General features: G+C 41.2%; 1 protein-coding gene across 3 annotated transcripts in view; it reads left to right on the forward strand.

Annotated features, from left to right (window-relative positions):
• Positions 1-21,301, forward strand: part of TPP2 (tripeptidyl peptidase 2) — a 75,659-nt gene extending 54,358 nt beyond the window's left edge. The window contains exons 24-30 of one of the 3 annotated variants that reach the window (XM_083168640.1): positions 5,262-5,300; positions 8,740-8,891; positions 9,348-9,444; positions 12,876-13,006; positions 17,448-17,652; positions 18,131-18,250; positions 19,968-21,301. In XM_083168640.1, the coding sequence (XP_083024766.1) occupies positions 5,262-5,300; positions 8,740-8,891; positions 9,348-9,444; positions 12,876-13,006; positions 17,448-17,652; positions 18,131-18,250; positions 19,968-20,057 (834 nt within the window). In that variant the 3' untranslated portion in view covers positions 20,058-21,301. Of the gene's footprint in view, positions 1-5,261; positions 5,301-8,739; positions 8,892-9,347; positions 9,445-12,875; positions 13,018-17,447; positions 17,653-18,130; positions 18,251-19,967 lie in introns of those variants that run through there. The other 2 variants (XM_083168641.1, XM_083168642.1) reach the window with 2 other exon arrangements.
• The last annotated feature ends 233 nt before the right edge of the window (positions 21,302-21,534 follow it).

The following is a 21,534-nucleotide window of genomic DNA, read 5'->3' on the forward strand; positions in this document are numbered from 1 at the left end:
CCAAGGAGAGAGGAGGCTCTGGTTGATGATGGGTCGCAGTAGGTTCATAAAATAGCAGCCCTGCAGCAGGAGAACGGGTACCAGGGAATCCACTGAATATTACAGTCCCCAAGTGTGCTGTGCGTCTCCCACCACAGGAGAAATATGGAGCCACTCACAAAGGGCCTTATTCTAGTTCACTCTTTCTGACAAAATTCTTCTTAGATGGACAAAACCATGTGCACTGCAGGTGGGGCAGATGTTACTTGTGCAGAGAGAATTAGATTTGGGTGGGGTTTTACTTCAATGTGATATCTACATTGCAGTGTAAAAATAAAAGCAGCCAGTATCTTCCCTGCACAGATTAACTCCCCCAAATCTAAATCTCTCTGCACATTTTACATCTGCCCCCCTGCAGTGCACATGGTTTTGTTTAACTAGAATAAGGCCCCAAGGCACTGAAGAGGAGGGGGCCGTGGCACAGGCTGCAACGGTCTAGTGCTAACTGAGCCTTCCAAGGTGGTGCCGCCAGGAGCAGAGGCCAGAGCAGATAGGAGCAGGCTGCCCACTCCCACTGACACGGATAGTCCAGCCAGCTGATAGAGGAGGGTAAGTCTGTGCAAACAGCTCCTTTCCGCCTGGGATTTTTTGCGGATAGTTGTCGGAGCTCAGTCCCCAAGCAGCACTCGGCCAAGCCACTCCCCCGCCGTGAGCACTTTAATATTCATATTCAATTAACTCCTGGGATGCTGGAAGAAAGCTAAAAACTTAAGTGAGGGGATTAATAAGTTGACATACCTATTTGCTGCAAATTATTACCTTTCTACTTACCATAATTTTTATTTGGATTTGATAATGTAGTATTTATTTCATCACTTGTGATATTTCCATGAGATGAGTGAGAGCATCAATAATTGATTCCGATACGCCTAAGTCGTCAGGCTCTCTGGCCCAGTAGCTTGATCTCTTCTGGCTTTAGTTAGATCCTTTTTGTTGTGAGGTGATGAGATGTCTGGTACCACAGGCCAGAAGCAGTCCTCTTCATATGCATGTTCCAGCATATTCTGACACCATTATCATGGAGTTACTTTTAGACATCAGGCTCCTAATGGGGCGCCAAACACACACAGACTTTGCTGATGGTATTGTAGAGTGTGGCCAGATAGAAAGCCTTTTTTTTGCTGTAGGACTGAGTGGTAGATGTATGAAGCAGTGATAAGAGAGAAGTGGCCCATCTCAACCATTCAGCACTGAAGTAACAGCTATCATTTGCATAATATAAAATTATACAGAGCAGATGATTGGTTGCCATGAGCCACTTCTTCTCTGGCTCACTTCTCTTCTTATCACTGCTTCATACATCTACCCTTCAGTACTTTAAGTATACATCGTGTTTGTCAAGAAATTGACCACCATCAGGCTCACACCAAGCAGAGTGAAATTTATAAATGCACTTGTTTTGACAATTCTGGTTTCAGAAGGTTAACATGCTCAATGGAGAGCAGCACAATGTCCAGCAAAGCCTTCTCCCACCAAAGTCATCTTGGAAGAAGATTTTAGCCAGCATTCCTTCCCATGTACCAAGCACTCTGTATCAGGGAAGGCTGAAAAAACATATGTGCTGGATAAGGACCATTAATAAATATACCGTATTTGCCGGCGTATAAGACGACCCCCAACATTTCCACTCAAAATATAGAGTTTGTTATAGAAGTGCACCCGGCGTATAAGACGACCCTCCCACTTGGAGGCATGTTTTTCAGGGGAAAAAAAGTAGTCTTATACGCCAGCAAATACAGTACATATATTTATAGCATTGTAACATTTTAAGACCTTTCTTTTTAATTAAGGAGAACATGTTAAAGATCTAAACAAAAAAATTAAAGGGAGAAATAACATCAGCAGAGTAAATGCAAACTGCACACTGAGGAAGAATATCACTAGTATTATGTGATAAAATGGCTCAAGCACCTGTTTCTGGGGGATATGCACAAATACTAAGAATCCCTGTATATCTGCTGCAGTCCGACAGCAGAAGCAGCCAGCATAGGTTTCTATGGGGGCTGCAAAGCTGGGACACCTCTAAAGTTTGGCCCCAATGGGTAGCTTTTTTTTTTTTTTTCTTGTATTCTTTTTATTAAGCACATATTGTAACATATGGGAAACGTATAATCATGTGGAATAGATATCGCATGTCGAAGTGAATGTAACACATCAATGGGTAGCTTCTTGTTCAGATGGTAGCCAACAGTCTACATTCTTCAGAAATCACTAGATTTGCATTCCTGAGATTGAACCCGACAGGCATTCAAATTCAGTGCCTGAGAGTACGTACACAAACTTTTTTTTTCATGCACAAATAAAATATATTTGTGTATATTTCATGTGTTTGTGTTGATATACAACATAAACGCAAGATGCCTCAATGAAATCTAAAAATATTCCGAAATACGGAATAGTTCCTGTTCCAAAATGCTTCTGGTCCATAGCATTTTGGATAAGGGATACTCCACCTGTGTTCATTTTATATTTTACGAATACAGAAGAGAAACATGGTCATTCAGGCATAGTCTCTTTAGATTTGAGAATTGAAATTCCAGAAGTCCACCAAAGAGAGCTAAACCAATTTGGACAAAGCATCCCCCAACACCCCCCCCACACTCACACACACTCACACACACACACACACACACACACACACACACACACACACACACACACTCTCACTCTCACAAAAAGTTTGAGTTTGGTCAGCCACATATTCTGCATGTTTGAACCAAAGGGAAAGACAGCCTAAAGAGTTAACTTTGGAAGTAAACCTTTATTGGGGTGAAAGTAAAATCAGTCATCATTACAGCATACTAATAACAAATATATATATATATATATATATATATATATATATATATATATATATATATATATAATATATATAATATATATAATATATATATATTTTTTTTTTTTTTTTTGATCACTTGATCCCTCACTGTTTAACCCTCTCGCTGGCCGCTCACCCTATTCTACGTGCCGGGGGAATCCTAGCTTTCCGATTCCCCCAAACAGCGTGGCTCACCGTCCGCATACGCCGATTTCATCTTGCTCCAAAAACGGACCGAGGGGAATCTGCGTGTGCAGGGGGTCAGCTGAATACTGTCAGAGCGAGCTGTGACAGTGAGCAGGCAGCACTGCTCTCTGCCACAGCTCACCCCCGCATTGAATATACCTTAATATCTCATATCTGGAAGTGCCATCCCTCCTTTAACTTTGGGGTTGTGAGATATTCCTAATTACATTTTTCACTTAAGTGCATTGTTGAAGACCTTGCATTTATCTTTATTATGCAGCACTGCACTCTGGCCTGTTGCCCTTTTTTATTGAGTTAATCTTATCTGTTAAATGTATAGTTCTTGGAGCTGCTGCTCATGACAGTCCTCCTAGGTCAGTGGTTCTCAACCTCGGTCCTCAGGATCCCCCAACAGTTCACATTTTCCAGGTCACCCTACAGGTGCACTCATTATTCGCTGCCACATTTTAAAAGATCCACCGTTGGGACTAATTACTTCACTTGTGATTCCGTGTGGAGACCTGGAAAACTTGAATTGTTGGGGGTTCCTGAGGACCGAAGTTGAGAACCACTGTCCTAGATGAACAGTTACCTATAGTAGCACATCACTTCAGTGTTAACCCTTTAGAGCACCATGACCTGTAGTACAGTGTCATGTAAGTTTTTTTTTTTTTTTATATATATATATATGAACACAGAACTTCTTCATAAGTCATGATAGGATGACCGTGATACAGTCTTACCTATATATTCAGACATTCTACAGTGCAGTACATTGAGTTATTAACCGGAAGACTGTATGATATTCCGTGATGGAGTTATGCAAACTCAAGGAGATATGTGTATATGGGCATTATTCTAGTTCACTCTTTCTGACAAAATCCTTCTTAGATGGACAAAACCATGTGCACTGCAGGGGGGCAGATGTAAAATGTGCAGAGAGAATTAGATTTGGGTGAGTTTTGTTTCTGTGCAGGGTAAATTACTGGCTGCTTTATTTTTACACTGCAATATAGATCTTACTTTGAAGTAAAACTTCACCCAAATCTAATTCTCTCTGCACAAGTAACATCTGCCCCACCTGCAGTGCACATGGTTTCGTCCATCTAAAAAGGATTTTGTCAGAGTGAACTAGAATAATCCCCTATGTGGCAGAGCTTTACTGTATTGTTTTATGCTCTAAAGAAGAAGGAATGGGGGAAACAATGCAGATTATCTTCATTGTTCATAGATATAGTTACTCTTTAGTTTATTCTTCACTATTATGATTTAGATCTAATATACTATAATATGCTTAATCTGCACAAACAATATAATTTTGCACCTAATAGAATCTACTACCATTAATATAAAAGGATGATCTCTATATACCTGAGAATATATCACTAACACTGTACACTGACACAAATCGATCAGATCGTTTTCCGGCATGCCCAAAAGGCAAATGACTATGATGGTTCGCATGTGTGGTCATCTCCTGACAGCCCACAAGCCCTCACTTGCTGAATTGCACAAGACACTTATTTGTCTGTTTTAACTAATAGAATTGTCGAACCCCCGTCACCTATACAAAAGTGGGTTTAACCATTTTGTGGTCTGAAACAGTTTGCATTTGCTCATCAATTCAGATAATGACAGGATGCATAGTACAGCCCACAAACGGTACTTTCTGCTCTGTGTATAGATGACTGTCCACTTTAAAGTATTTCTACAGTATAATCGCTTTAGCACAAAGCAGAATTACATGGTTTAATTTTAATGCCCGGTACACACCAGGACGACCCGCTCATGATGTTCCGATCCAATCGCGACCCGCACCGGGGTGTATGGTCGTTTTCAGATCCTACCTGCTTCAGGTAGGATCTGAATAACGACTGACCGACCCGCGGGGACGTGCATCTGATCGGAACAGGACAGAAAATGGCCCAATCAACATACAATCTACATCCAATCGGTCGGAATTGGATCTAGATTGATGGGATCGAACTCTCGTCGTCCTGGTGTGTACCCTGCATAATTCTTGAAACCCCAAAGGTGCAAGCTATTTATATTACATTTTGTAATATTGCCATCATTAAACCGAAGCTCTAAAATTGAATATTTTTCTTTAATGTGAGCAGATCTTCTTCTGTAATAGTTTGATAAATGAGGGAGAAAGTTGAGCCATTGATCCAAGAGTGCATGTATTCTTACAGTATGTTGTTCTAACTCCCAGGGGCAGTCTGCAGCAAAGCGACAAGCAAAATATAAAAAGGTACTGACACCAGTTACTGTAACCAAATATTTTTGCAAATACTGAATCTGTCACCAAAACATTTGAGGACAGATTTTTGGAACCAAAAAATAGTTTTGTAGTCTTTGAGGGAAAAAAAGTGAGTAGGTTATAATTTAATTGCATAGTTAAAGTAGCCCCATTAATGGAAAACAGTATTTTTCATCGGACAGGAGAAGTTGATCAGCAAACATGAATATAGCCATGAGGGTTTTGTTTGCTAGTTTGTGTGGATTTATTTTAATTTTTTGTAATTTTTGCAAAAAATGTGTCCAGTTGCGTTCTATAAACCAGTTCTTAACGTTTCGGTGAAAGATTCACGTTGAATGCTGTTCATTTGACACTATGTACACCTAGGCCTTTATGTGTAAAATAAAAGTAATTACCTCATTTACCCTTCTGATATTTTTACATGTGTGTGTATGTAAGGTTCATTGGTAGCCCGATCTAAGGCATTGGATCTGTATAATGTGTTTTTTTTAGTAGTGACATTTTTTTATTGTGTTAGGTAGTTTAATCATTCGTTTTACTGAAATTATACTCTATAAGGGGTCCGGTATGATATGCCGGCGGTCAAAATACCTACGCCGGAATCGCGACCGCTGCAATGCCAATAAGGGGGGGCCGTGGATCGGCCGCCCTTGCGTGCTCGGTTCATCGCTACGCTCGGTACACTATTTTATTCTTCCTCTATGGGTGTCTTAAACACCTATAGAAGGACAAAGTACCGGCATTGCGCGGTAGGGATTCTGGCGTTGGGATTCTGACCCCCGGCATATTGACTGTATCCCCTATAAGGAGATAATGCTTTATACATTATTTTATAGTAATATCTGGGTAAAACAAAGAGTTGCATTTGTGTACAGAGGTGTAACTAGATATTCATAGGACCCATAGCAAAAGTTTGTAAGGGCCCCCTGTTTAGCAACTGATGGTGATAAATGTATACAAAACCTATTACAGGTTGAGTATCCCGTATCCGAATATCCCTTATCCGAATTATTCCGAAAACCATACATTCCAGAAAGTGAAAAAAAAAATTTTTTTTTGTTAAAAACTCACTGGGGACATTTGTAACAGCATTACTGAGGACATGATATGTAACTGGTACTATATATGTACAAGAACATGATTGCTTGGCATTCAAATTCAATATCTGAGATAGTACACAAACTTTTTTCATGTTCTTGAAACCTTGTTTTTTGAACAAATAAAATATATTTGTGTGCATTTCATGTGTTTGATGTGTTTATACAACATAAATGCAAGATACTTCAAAATACATCATTGAAATATTAAAATATTCTGAAATACGGAATAATCCGTTATCCAAAATTCTCCTGGTCCCGAGCATTTTGGATACGGGATACTCAACCTGTACTTAGACAGTAAAGATGGGCCCCCTTCAGCTCTGGGCCCCATAGCAGCTTCATCCCATGCATCTATGGTAGTTACGCCCTTGTTTGTGTAATTACACATGTTAGTACAGTGCTTTAATGGCTATTTAGTGTTAGGCTAAACACATTGCTTTGTTAGTAGGGTTCTTTCACTTGTTTCTTAGCTTTATCTTTGATGTAACTACACCTGTGCTTTCATGTTAGTGATCTATACTAGTTGTGGCTGTGCATGTACTGGGGGAAATTTACAAAAATGTGTATTTTATTTCACATGTGAAGTTGCTATGGGCAACCAATCAGATCCTGACTACTATCTTCTATAGGGTGCTAAATAGATAAGAAGTACATTCTGATTGGTTGCCCATAGCAACATCACATGTAGAATACACATCTTAGTAAATTTCCCCCACGTATGTTACTAAAAGTATTTTACACCTACTTGGAAGTTAATTGTAATATTTCAGCTGCTAATTCTGCATCCTTTCCTATAAAGTTATTGGCCGTTTTATGTGAGGATAGTTGCATGTAGAATATTAAGACAAATGTTATGTAATGCTGATTTTCACCATTATTGTCATTTGTTTCTAGTGAATCGATACTCTGAATATGGGATTAACCCATAAAATGGTATCGTTCACTGTATTAGTGACAAGTATACTTTAATGTAGTACTTAAGACCTGCATACAGTTGCAAGAAAAAGTATGTGAACCCTTTGGAATTACCTGGATTTCTGCTTAAATTGGTCAAAAAATGTGTTCTGATCTTCATCTAAGTCACAACAATAGACAAACACAGTTTGATTAAACTAATACCACACAAACCATTATATGTTTTTATTGAACACACCATGTAAACATTCCCAGTGCAGGGTGGACAAAGTATGTGAACCCATAAGGTGCCCATACACACACCGATATGTGTGCTGTGCATTTTGGCACTTGTAGGGGGATGCAATGCGATGTACTGTACTTTGTGGATGCGATTTTAGCCACTTTTTAAAAAAAGTTAATATGTACTAATGGCCATCGCATCGTACTCCTGCACTGATGCGATGCAATAAAGCGCAAAAGTACTGCCTGCAGATTGCGATTATCGCACATGCGATGCGTTTTGTACTTTAAAAGTACAAAATGCATGTGATAATCGCAGCGTGTATGGGCACCTTTAGGCTAATAACTTCTCAAAGAACTAATTGGAGTCAGGAGTCAGACAGCCTGGAGTCTAATCAATGCAATTAGACAAGTAGGTGTAAAATACTTAAAGTTGAGCCTAATATACCATAAATGACCAATCTATGCAGAAAACCCAGGTAATTCCAACGAGTTCACATACTTCTTCTTGCAACTGTATATGCTTTGTTTTCAAGTGTTCATTTGATCTGTAGACTGGTCACATATACAAGCATGTCATATTTCTAGATGTTCCATTACAAAATGTGGATCGTGTTTAATAAGGAACACTTGACAAATTCTGTGTTCGGTGAATAGATTATCTGGACTGAAGGTCCTTGTCAAGTTATTCATTCTATTTTACCTTTCTTTCTTTTTTGGCAAATATACAGTAACATTTCACCTTTTTATAAATCTATTAAACTGCAGCTCTTATTGTAATATTCCACTCTTGTAGTTTTTAGAATCATTCATTTAGATAATGAATTCCTGCTTCTCCACAAAGATCTATCATTTTTTTTATGCATCATTTTTAATAATAAATTCATTTCTGACTGAATGCTAGATGTTACGTCCGTGATGAATAAACCAAGGTTTCCATTCACCAGCTCTAGAACCTGGAAACTTGACTTCTCCCTACATATGCACTGTATAATAGATCTGGGCTTAATTGATATTACTGACATAAGAACAGGCAGATCCTTAATTATCCCTAACCATAAGTAGTTCACTTCTCCAGCTTCCCAACAGCTGCTGCCTACTGTAGGTCCATAATGTCTCTTATTTTCCCCTTCAATTTGCATTTATAATCATGTTTTAGGCAGAAGCCATTACTGCTTCCATTCTCTTTGTAGGACGTGATTTCTGTTCATTATCATTTGATACCATCCTCAAATAAAGCAAAGAATGGCAGCAAGGATAAGGAGAAAGAACCGGAGAAAGAAAAGGATGTGAAAGAAGAGTTTGCTGAGGCTCTGAGAGATTTAAAGATTCAGTGGATGACTAAGTATGTGAACAGGCAGACAGTGTTCCTTCTGGCCTCATCGCCAGTATTGTCCTATTAATTGGGGGGTGAAGGCTAACTGTGCAGGATATTGCAGGGAAAGGGGTATGCAAATACAGATCATTAGTAATAGAGCTGCAATACTACTAAATGCTTTTTCAAGTGCTACTACTGTATTTCTCCCATTGCTTTAGCAAGGGATGGCTGCCACATTTACTAGTATATACGATGATACATTTGATTTTAGTTTATCAGACCGGAGAATCATTTTGGGATTACATGCAGCGATTATCATTATAGACGATGAAGCCAGCATTAAGCTCTTGTGCTCATTTATACAGTATTAAAGATACTAGAGTTTGCTATGTACAGCATATATTCTTGTGTACAAATATTAAGTGGTATAGGCAATTTTCTTATGTATTTGCATAATTAAACAATTTTCAACAACTTTTGCAGACTTGAGAGCAGTGATCTCTTCGATGAATTAAAAGAAATCTTTCCAAATCATCTTCCGCTATATGTCTCAAGACTTCATCAACTCGATTCTGAAAAGGTAACGTATGTATGATACGTTGTGCTAAAGTAGCGTGGAATGTGCAATTTAGCACTTAAATAACAAAACAATTGCATCATTTGATTATTTAATATGATTTTACTGGGTTCTTTGTTGGATTTTTAAGTAAAATAAGTTATTTTGGTACTTGTTTCCTAGCACGGCGCCCACGATTTTAATCTTGTTACATCTTTTTGATCGCATCGCATGCGACCAAATCGAATTCGATGCGATCAAAAGGATGATTTCATTGTACAATCACCCTGATGGGTGATTAGTATGTTATATGCACCCCCATTGTTAACGCCACCGCCACTATTAACGACAACCCGAAGCGTGGCGAGCCCGTGAGGGGCGGCAGTACGCGTCCTCCGACCTTTTCATACCCCCACTATCCACGTTGGCGTGGAGTTGATTTTATATAGTGTGTCAAACGCAGCGAGCCACCGAGCCCGAAGCGTGGCGTGCCACGCGAGGGTAAACGGAATACTTTACATGTATTCCGCAGGGCTCGCTGCACTATATAAATTCAACTCAACGCCGACGTGGATAGTGGGGGTATGAAAAGGTTGGGGAGCGCGTTCCGGGGTGATGTGGAGAGTGGTGGTGTTTTTAGGTAATGTTTTTGGTTTTACCATATTAACTACTGTGATCGCATCTCACATCTCATGCCACAAAAAAGGGCGATGCGATTTCACTACGTTAGCGTATGTAGGAAATCTGGACGCCCTGCTAGGAAACAAGTACCCATGGTTTTTCCCATTTTGAATTAAGCCCTTAGTCACTGACTTAAGGATATATGTGGCACTGATTATATACAAACTTTGCAGTATCCGTGATCAACTAAATTAGTGGCCAGAGGTGATCTTTTGCTGATGGCTGGTTTTTCAACAGTTGGCTGCATACCACATTTCATTTCATGCCCCCACTGTGTGTACCTTTCAGGTCCATTTTAGTTGTAGGATAAATGTGAATTCAGTGTGACTTTGTAGTAATGTTAGGCACCACTTATGTGTTTTTGCAAATCAATAGAAGAAAGGTATTGCTAACATGAAGGTAAGTAGAACATGCATAACAGTACCTTCAGCAACAACCCGTGACTTCCCTTTTTGTTCTTTACTGTCTGCATGAAAACCTGTCCATGTTACTCATAGCATAGCATCCTAATCGGTGGTTCTTAATCTTGGTCCTCAAGTATCCCCAACAGTATACATTTTCCAGGTCTCCACACAGAATCACAAGTGAAATAATTAGCTCCACCTGTGAATCTTTTTAAAATATGTCAGTGAGTAAAGTGTGCACCTGCCGGGTGACCTAGAAAACGTATACTGTTGGGGGTACTTGAGGACTGAGGTTGAGAACCACCGTCCCATATAATCAATGGCTAATGTTGGTGCTTACCTCTGTGGGGAATTCAAGTGTTGTGCGTGCCAGCAGCCACTAGATGGTTCCTGGTGGAACTGACATTAATGTTATGATGTTCTGTCCCTTTGGCAGGCTGATAACTGCAGTAGTATTGATATAATTTGCAATCCCATTGCCCATAGTGGAGTCAGATGGATCCTTGGTACATCATTTATGATATCCGATTCGATGTGCATGGGACCGCACATTTGATCGGATAACGGAGGTTAAACACATGCGATTTGGGAGCTTTTCATCCGATTCCTCAACCCGAAGCCTCCAGATATTTTTGTTGGAACTTTACAAACTAAGGTAGATGTCTAAAGGTGCGTACACACGGGGCGATATATTGCCGGGCGATATATTGCTCAATGCCCCCTTTTCATTGGCGACCAAAGATGGTCGCTGATGAAAAGAAACCTCTGCCGGCGGTGCCGCAGAGGTAATCCGCTGGTCGCAGGAGCAAGCTCCTGCGACCAGCAATTAGAAAGGGCCAGAAAACTGGAGCGCACACCCGGCGATTTATCACTGGGGCACACTCCCATCACTGGCAATATGGTCGCCAGCGACCATATTGCCCGAGATATTGCCAAACATCGCTGCCGTGTGTACACGGCTTAAGATTCCAAATTGAATAAAAATTAATAATGAAAGTAATTAACCATTGATTTATGGATAGACTGTTTGGTACTTGTTTCCTAGCACGGCCACAATCTTATGGATCGTGTACCTTTAAGTTAAGGTACACGATCCATACGATGGACCCGATTTCCTTTGAAATCAGGTCCATTTTGCCGGCTAGGACACAATATCGGGGGCATCGCGTCGGTCGGGACCATTAACATTGGTCCCGACGCGACCGACGCGATGCCCCCGATTTCCCCATAGGCTTCAATGTTAAAAAATATTTTAACATTGAAATCGTGTCGGGAAAGGTAAAATATCGGGGGCATCGCGTCGGTCGGGACCATTAACATTGGTCCCGACGCGATGCCCCCGATTTTTCCATAGGCTTCAATGTTAAAATATTTTTTAACATTGAAATGGTGAAAAAATGTGAAAAATGTGAAATGGGCCAATATGACCCATTTCACATTATAGATGTCCCCATCGTCACCCCACGATAGACGCCAACCCGAAGCGTGGCGAGCGCAGCGAGCCCGTGAGGGGCGGCGGTGCGCGTCCTCCGACCTTTTCATTCCCCTACTATCCACGTCGGCGTGGAGTTGAGAATAGAATAGTGTGGCGAGCGCAGCGAGCCACCGAGCCCGAAGCGTGGCGAGCGGACGCGTATAACTTCACAGGTATACGCGTCCCCTCGCGGGGCTCGCTGCGCTCGCCACGCTTCGGGCTCGGTGGCTCGCTGCGCTCGCCACACTATTCTATTCTCAACTCCACGCCGACGTGGATAGTAGGGGAATGAAAAGGTCGGAGGACGCGCACCGCCGCCCCTCGCGGGCTCGCTGCGCTCGCCACGCTTCGGGTTGGCGTCTATCGTGGGGTGTACGCGGTTAAATTTGGGGGGGTTGGGAATATTTTACATTGAATCCAATGTAAAATCGGGTCCCAGGGACCCGATTTACATTTCATTCAATAAAAAAATCGGGTCTAAAATCGGTCGGTCGCGTCGATCGCATCGCATGCGACCAAATCGCATGCTATGCGATCGACCCGATTTTTCCGACACGACCACCCCGATGTAAATCGGTGTGGCCGTGCTAGGAAACAAGTACCGCCTGTTTAATGCCTTCTGTATTGCATAGAAAGTAACCCTGCTGAAATAATGAATTCTTAGTAACTTCTGACCTGCTTTTCCCTTGCTGCAGTGACAGTTGTGATGTGCGAAGGCTTTTTCATTGTAAGAGTATCTGAATAAAAGCACAGCTATATCAGACAGCAAGAATTAGGTTTACCACACATCTGATCATTGGGCCACCCATGTGCATTAAGTATGCAGCATTTCCACATCTGGGTTTTTATATTGATCAAGTATCTTCGTGTGTTGTTGTTTTTTTTTTTTTTATCAGGAACGAATGAAACAGATTAATGAAATGGTTGCTGCAGCTGACGAGGTCATCTCTAGAATTGATCAGACTGCGCTTGCATTTTTTTTTGCCATGAAGACTGATTCAAGACCCGATGCAGCCACAATAAAAAAGTACCTAACCAGTAAATATTTAGTTTTTTTGACCCTCTTCATATATAAAATATAAATATAGGTACTTCCTCATCTTTGCGGCCACAGCTTATGATACGTAACTTAAGTAGCGTCAATGTCCCCTCTCTTCTCTCGCCACGCTTCGGGCTCGGTGCCTCGCAACAACTTTACTAAAGGTAGTAGATGGTGGCGTGGACAGAGGGTGGTGGTCTGAAAGTTTCAGAATAGAGGCTAATGCAACTAGCATAAGCAATGGCCGCAAAGATGAGGAAGTACCTTAAAAAAAAAAAGTGTGTGTATAGATATATATATATATATTGTCCAGGCTTCTCTGTATATGTAATTGTAACAAAGGATTTTGGCTCATTTAGTCTGTGGAGTAGAGCTGCTGAGGGTAGTCAGGCTGTGGGACAATTAGGCAATGTGGAGTGGTACTTGTGTATTATCACGGCGCCCATCTCATTGCATACCATAAGGCTTAAGATGGTATGCGATGAGATGTGCTGCGATGGGACCCGATCTTATACAATTTAAAATTGTATACCATTGTATATGGCATACGATGAGATGAGATGAGATTTTAAATTGTATAAGCACACTAATGGGTGCTTTCAATGTCAATTGGCCCCATATAAGATTTTTAATTGTATAAGCACCCTAATGGGTGCTTACAATGTTAAATGCACCCCCACGCCAGCCCCACTATCAACGCCAACCCGAAGCGTGGCGAGCGCAGCGGTACGCGTCCTCCGACCTTTTCATACCCCCACTATCCACGTCGGCGTGGAGTTGATTTTATATAGTGTGTCGAGCGCAGCAAGCCACCGAGCCCAAAGCGTGGCGAGCAGACGCGTAATACATGTAAAGTAAAACGCGGCCCCTCGCGGGGCTTGCTGCGCTCGTCACGCTTCGGGCACGGTGGATCGCTGCGCTCGTCACACTATATAAAATCAACTCCACGCCGACGTGGATAGTGGGGGTATGAAAAGGTCGGAGGACGCGTACCGCTGCGCTCGCCACGCTTTGGGTTGGCGTTGATAGTGGTGGTGGCGTGGGGGTGCAGTTAACATTGCAATTGCCTGGGGGAAGGGGAGATTTTGTCTTTGCACTAGTGTCACTGACAGTTACACAGACAAAAATTATTATATGTGTCTCAATGTATTGTTCCACAATAAAAGGATATATTGGATACTTGTGTATCTATCAATTATGTAAGTGGAGGTGCTCCCCAGAGAGTGATATAATGCAACAAAGAAGGAAAGAAAAGAACTCTCTCTTTTTTAGGGGCACAACTTGATTTGTTATATGTTATTAAAAATTAGCTTTTATTAGGTTGTTAATTTAAAATATTGGGAGCCAACCTTGACAACGAAAACAATTTTACATACGTACATACAACACGTATCGCCTGTCAGAGAAACTGTATCTCCTGGACAGGACAGAAGTGAAAAATTTTTAAATCTCTAAATGACAGTCACAGTTACTGTAAATGTCTGTTTGGTAATTTCTATGCTTTAAGAAAAATTAATTAATTACCCATTGAGACAGTACAATTATACATACATACATAAAACATATATCGCCTGTCGAGAGAAAATGTCTCTACTAGACAGGTACTGTAAACGACTATATTGTAGCTACTGTGCTTCTATATATCTTTGCTACATGTCCTTGATTACAGGCTAGCGAAAATATACCTTTTAGGAAAATATTTGATATGCTTGGGATAAATCCCATGTTAAAGGGCTGTGTAATGAGAGATAGCGCATAGAAATTTACAGTACCTGTCTAGTAGAGACATTTTCTCTCGACAGGCGATACGTGTTGTATGTAAAATTGTTTTCGTCGTCAAGGTTGGCTCCCAATATTTTAAATTAATAACCTAATAAAAGCTAATTTTAAATAACATATAACAAATCAAGTTGTGCCCCTAAAAAAGAGAGAGTTCTTTTCTTTCCTTCTTTGTTGCATTTAACATTGTAAGCACCCATTAGGGTGCTTATACAATTAAAAATCTTATCTCATTGTATGCCATAAGGTGCCCGCACACGCACCGATCCCGGCGGTGCGATGCTGTACGATGGGGTGCGCGCTCCCGCGGCACCTCATCGCACAGTACAAAAAGTATGTGCTGCACATACTTTTTGTACTAGCTTTTTCTAGCATCGCATCGCATGCACATCGTATGCACAAGGCATACGATGCGATGCTGTGTGTGCTAGTTAAGCCCACAACGCACGCCGGGATCGGTGCGTGTGTGGGCACCTATATACAATGGTATACAATTTTAAATTGTATAAGATGCCATAAGATGGAAATCGTGGGCGCCGTGCTAATACACAAGTACCTGCGGAGTCGTTAGGCTGCAGGAGGACTTGATTAGTCCCTGGAAGGGAGTCAGGCTGTGGGAGATCTCGGTAGGGAGAAGGGGTGGGAGGGAAAGCTGTTGGGATGTACCACCGATAATCCGGCACAGTGTTAGCGTTAAGGGTGCCAGATTATCTGTGAACTACCTATACTGTTCCTAAAGTCCAACCTATCCCAGAGACTGTTACCATTGACTTGGCAATATTTAAAATGCCACCTGTCAGTGCCACATCTTACCTGGGATGCAATGCTTTGTTCTATCATGTTCTAGGGAATTTTAAACGGTAAGAATCCAATTTAAGGTTTTGCTAAAGTGATTTATAGAATGCTCCATAGTATATGAAAGTTTGTGTGGTACTTGTTTCCTAGCACGGCCACAAATCTTATGGATCGTGTACCTTTAGTTAAGGTACACGATCCATAAGATGGACCCGATTTCCTTTGAAATCAGGTCCATTTGGCCGGCTAGGATAAAATATCGGGGGCATCGCGTCGGTCGGGACCGTTAACAATGGTCCCGACGCGACCGACGCGATGCCTGCGATTTCCCCATAGGCTTCAATGTTAAAAAACATTTTAACATTGAAATCGTGTCGGGAAAGGTAAAATATCGGGGGCATCGCGTCGGTCGGGACCATTAACAATGGTCACGACGCGATGCCCCCGATTTTTCCATCGGGTTCAATGTTAAAATATTTTTTGACATTGAAATAGTGAAAAAATTAGAAAAATGTGAAATGGGCCAATATGACCCATTTCATATTATAGATGTCCCCGTCGTCACCCCACGATAGACGCCAACCCGAAGCGTGGCGAGCGCAGCGAGCCCGCGAGGGGCGGCGGTGCGCGTCCTCCGACCTTTTCATTCCCCTACTATCCACGTCGGCGTGGAGTTGAGAATAGAATAGTGTGGCGAGCGGACGCGGATACCTTCACAGTTATACGCGTCCCCTCGCGGGCTTCACAGGTGTCCGTGGTGACGCGGACACCTGTGAAGTCCGCGAAGGGACGCGTTTACCTGTGAAGGTATCCGCGTCCCCTCGCGGGGCTCGCCACGCTTCGGGCTCGGTGGCTCGCTGCGCTCGCCACACTATTCTATTCTCAAATCCACGCCGACGTGGATAGTAGGGGAATGAAAAGGTCGGAGGACGCGCACCGCCGCCCCTCGCGGGCTCGCTGCGCTCGCCACGCTTCGGGTTGGCGTCTATCGTGGGGTGCGGTGTACGCCGTTAAATTTGGGGGGGTTGGGAATATTTTTACATTGAATACAATGTAAAATCGGGTCCCAGGGACCCGATTTACATTTCATTAAAAAAAAAAATCGGGTCCAAAATCGGTCGGTCGCGACGATCGCATCGCATGCGACCAAATCGCATACGATGCGATCGACCCGATTTTTCCAACACGACCACCCCGATGTAAATCGGTGTGGCCGTGCTAGGAAACAAGTACCGTTTGTGTTTTCTTACTACTCTCCAATATATCTTATTTCTTTGTAGATCAAGCACTGATACCTCACATGACAAGGCATTAGACTGCTCTCCTTGCTTTGCATGTTTAATAGTCAAAGTATACATGTTTTCCTGTTCGAACGCTACAGCTATAATCTAATTTTCAGTTGCGTCACAATATATGTTACCATGAATGGCTGCCTGGCAGGTTTAGACTGGATTTTCCCAAAGAGAGATATATATCTGGGATAATGCATAATGGCAGGATTCAACATCAAGGAACTCTGTGTGGCCATATTCTAGCACAAGTTTGAAGACCAATCACATATCCAGTGTATTCTAATGTCACTACTAAAATAACTCAGTATGGAGTAGTGGTACGCCTTAATACGTAGGTCTTCCCAATGTGCACCAATGACTTAAACTTTACACTAATATTAGTGTTTAGTGACCATACCTGTGCATTATAAGGTTACAATTTAGTCTTCTTTCTGTAACTCATTAATTGTGTTGTAGCTACTCGCTCTCTCTAGTTATGTTTTTTATTCTTTTTTTCGATCTCTGAATTTACTGGAAATAAATGTGTGTTGTGAAATACTCAATTTGCCTTTTACATTGCGCAGTGACATGGAAAAGCAGAAGAACACACTGATAGATGCACTCTGTCGGAAAGGCTGTGGCCTGGCAGATAAAGTACTCCACCTGCAGGCCAAGGATGGGGCTGCTGCCAGTGACACTGATGGAGAAGATGACCTAGAGATTACTTTGGAATCCTTAAACGAAACTTACTGGGAAGTAACCAAGTGGGCCGACATAAATGACTCAAAGGTACATTTTGTTTTACTCAATCCAAATAAATAAAATGCCAGATCTTCTAGAATGACTTGTTAAATACAGCATGATCTCTGTCTTCTGTGTTTTATTTATCAAGGAAGGGCCATTATGTAAATGGCACAAGGGGGGGGGATTACTTAAATGGCATTATGAGGGCAGTACATAAATGGCACTATTGGGGGCACCACAGGTGGACATTCTATATTGCAGAACACAAAAAAAAACCTCACAGCTGCCTCTCTTGATTGTGTGCTATGGACGTACATGCCTTGAATTCTTGCACATGTGTTTGGAAAATAGCTGGGTAGACTAAAGTTGAGTGTATTGGCTATAAATATTTATCGAACAGGGTTATTTTTTTAAATATTTGACAAATGTTAATTCATAATGATTACACTATAGTCTCCTGTGTTTTATGCTTATTTTTCCATTACGGGTACCTAAAGAAGTCTTCCATTTTGTTACCTGCCAGGTCTTGCCATTTGTCTACAAGCATGCTTTAGCAAACAAATTATATGGGCGAGGGATTAAGTCTGCAACAAAACTAGTAGAGGAAAAGCCCAGTAAAGAAAACTGGAAGAACTGTGTCCAGGTGAGTGGACTGTGTGTGTCTGTCAGTGGCGTAGCTGTTCCCTTTTCTTCCCCTATCTACAGAACACAGGTGTAACCGCTTCCAGCTTAGTCACATGGTTCCCCTTCCTCTGCTATATTAGCACAATGATCGTTGCATAATTGTGTACACACTCCTCTGCAATCCTCGTTCAGACAAACGTTTGGGTGACCAGGCTGTTGGGACAGCTTTGCACCATTGTGGTGTTATGATCTTGTGTGTTTGTTTGTTTGTCTGTTTGGACTGATGGGGTTAAATTAGAAATACAGTAAATGATTTGGTATTTACCACAAATGTGCCAACACTGTAGCAATAATACTTGAGGGTTATTGACCAGGCATGTCCAAACTATGACCCTCCAGCTGTTCTAAAACTACCAATCATGTCTTGCCACAGTTTTGTTATTAGGGAATGCTAAAACTATGGCAAGGCATGCTGGGATGTGTAGTTTCACAACAGGTGGAGGGCCACAGTTTGGACATGCCTGCTTTACAATAATATATCCTGAACACTGAAATCTGGCTTGATTTGTAGCAGAATACATTTTGTGCTGTGGATCTTGTCACATAAACCACCCCTGCATGTAAAAACCCCACTTATATAAATCCTGTCAAGCTAAGTGAGCACAAATGTGTGGCAAGTTTTTTTGGGTTAGGGAGGCTTTGGCTAAATGCCAAAAAATCCCACACTCTGAGAATCCTATTTTACAGATTTTTATAGGGGGTATTCAATCCCGACTCTGATTGTTTTTCCCGACAATCAGATTCACAGCTGTTTTTGGCCCGTTCCGACTAACTCGACAGTCGGCATTCAATGTTCAGACTGTGGGAATGGCCACTAAATTGTCTAATTTGACAGCGACTTAGACAATTAGTGTCGGTTTCCGACCATTCAGATCCACGTGTGGGCAATGTAGTCTCTAAATCTGTATACGAAGTGCTACTTACTGCGGAGAGGCTTTTTTTCCCCTGCTAAGTTCAATTTTGTATTGTATATGGAATGTGGACTGATTCATAGATGGAAATGCAAATCCGTTTTGGATTTTCATCCAAGGAAGGAAGAACACGTAGAAGACATCCCAATAGAAGAGCTTCCCCCTGCATGTAGCTGTGATCCCAGCACTGCGACGACTTCACAAGCTGGGTTTCGAATGTTCCACACAGACGAAACCTTGCCTGATGGAATTGGAGGCTGCAAGACCCTGGACTCTCCCCGCCCAGAATAAACGACCCCGTTTCTGGGAACACTGGCCTCCCACTTGCCTACTTCCTCAATGCCGGTGCATGTCAATCATGCAGTGGAAGAGAGGAAATTTGGCATCAACGCAAAGCCAGTTCTGCACATACACAGAATGGAACTTGCACAGCCTCTGATTCACGAGAATCCGGAATCAGCATGGAACGCAGTTCCTGCGTCCCACTCTGAATTAGGCTTTCAGGCTCAGTCACACACCGATATAAGTGTTACATATCAAATAAATTGGTCTCGAGGAGTGGTTTGGTCAGGTCACATTGCCATTAATATACACATTCAAGTTACAGATGCTACACCGTTTGGCATGACTCTGTTGTGCAACATGTCCTATTAAGGAAAGGTGTTTGAAAACGCGTGTGTTAATAAACATTGATGCATGTTTTGCAATGCTATCTTTTTATTCAATAATGTTTTAATACTTAATACTGGTTTTCTCTTTATCCAGCTGATGAAATTGCTTGGATGGACCCACTGTGCATCTTTTACAGAAAACTGGATCCCGATCATGTATCCACCAGATTATAGCAGTTTTTAAAGTGGCCCCTTTAATCAAATGTTTTATACAAAGGTCTTATAACTGGGAGTATTTACATTGGTTTATGATTTGTTTTTTTCGTAATGCATGTTTGTTCTTGAATGGCAACTGTTGTTCTGTGTATTTCTCTGCCAATACACCCACCCTGCAACATAGTGTGTGTTATTTGGATGGGTTAGGTCTATTGCATGTCTAGTTGGGTTTTTTTTTTTTTTATGAAAGAGCTAAATTTTACATTTAACATACTTTTAACATTTTATGTTGAGGTTATTGCCTTAATAATTATACATCACATTTTATTTATTGGGGGGAAAATAAACCAGTGTTGTGCTATTGCCTACACATTGGGTGCAGCCAGTGTTTGTTTTTTTGGGGGTTTTTTTATTATAATGTCTGGCTCCTTTTTTGATTTTTTTTTTTTTTCTGGTATCCTTTTTTAATTCTTATAACTAGTTCTGGTATCAGGAAAAAAATCTGTGAAATTAATTCAGAAATGACTAAAATAAGCATCTAAAGACTTCTACATCCTGAGTATGGAAGTTAATATACGTTTATATTAACATGTCACTTTAGGTGAGTACAGGTAACATTTTGTCTGGGTACCACTACCTCTTTTCATCGAAAAAGGCAACGGCGGCCATGATGTGGACTGATTTACCATGTATGTGAATACAACCTGTACATTAAGAGCTAGTGGTTAAAGCATGTGTCGAGAGAAATCCATGGATGTTCCTACAAATCCACATGCTGCATTCTAATAAATCTTTGTTTAGCTTCGAGCTGCTCTATCTCCAGTGTAGGCTAGAGGCACACGTAAATGTAAACAGCAGTGTGAATGTAACAACAGATGTATGGACTTCTTACAGCCATCGGCTTGTTGCTAAAGGGACTTCTCGTTTTGCTTTGTCGGCAGTGAAAGACGCCCTCCTTGTCTAAGCATTTTGCAATGCAACTGCTGTACATGGGGGGAAAAAGATAAATAAATAGCATAACAATTTGTGTAGACATCAGAAGAGTTTTTATTCAGGCAGTAGCAAAAACCTGCATATGAATGATATAGATACGTGCCAGGTATTTAATGTTCCTTATTCAGGTATATTTTAAAGCTATACATATGTTTTATCAACATAATTATGTAAAATAAAACAGAAACCATGCACAGAACAAATGTTATAAACTCTTATCTAGATTATTATAATTTTTTTTTTTTTTTTTTTACAATTATAAAAGGATTTTGAAATCTCGGTTGTTTCAGTGTTTTCATTTTGACTACTAAACGTATAATAACAGATAAATCATGCGAAAGATGAACAAATGTGCATGCGTTTGTTTGCAAAAAACAATCATTGTACATGTATGTAGCATATGAGTTTCAAATGTTTTGCACTCATTTTAGTAGAGTAATTGCCTACAATTTCAAATTCTTTCCACTTTTGCATTTTTAGATATATTTTTGTGAGCAATAAATATTGGATCA

This window comes from Crinia signifera, chromosome 2 (assembly GCF_055691185.1).
Source record: "Crinia signifera chromosome 2, ASM5569118v1, whole genome shotgun sequence".
Classification (NCBI taxonomy): Eukaryota; Metazoa; Chordata; class Amphibia; order Anura; family Myobatrachidae; genus Crinia; species Crinia signifera.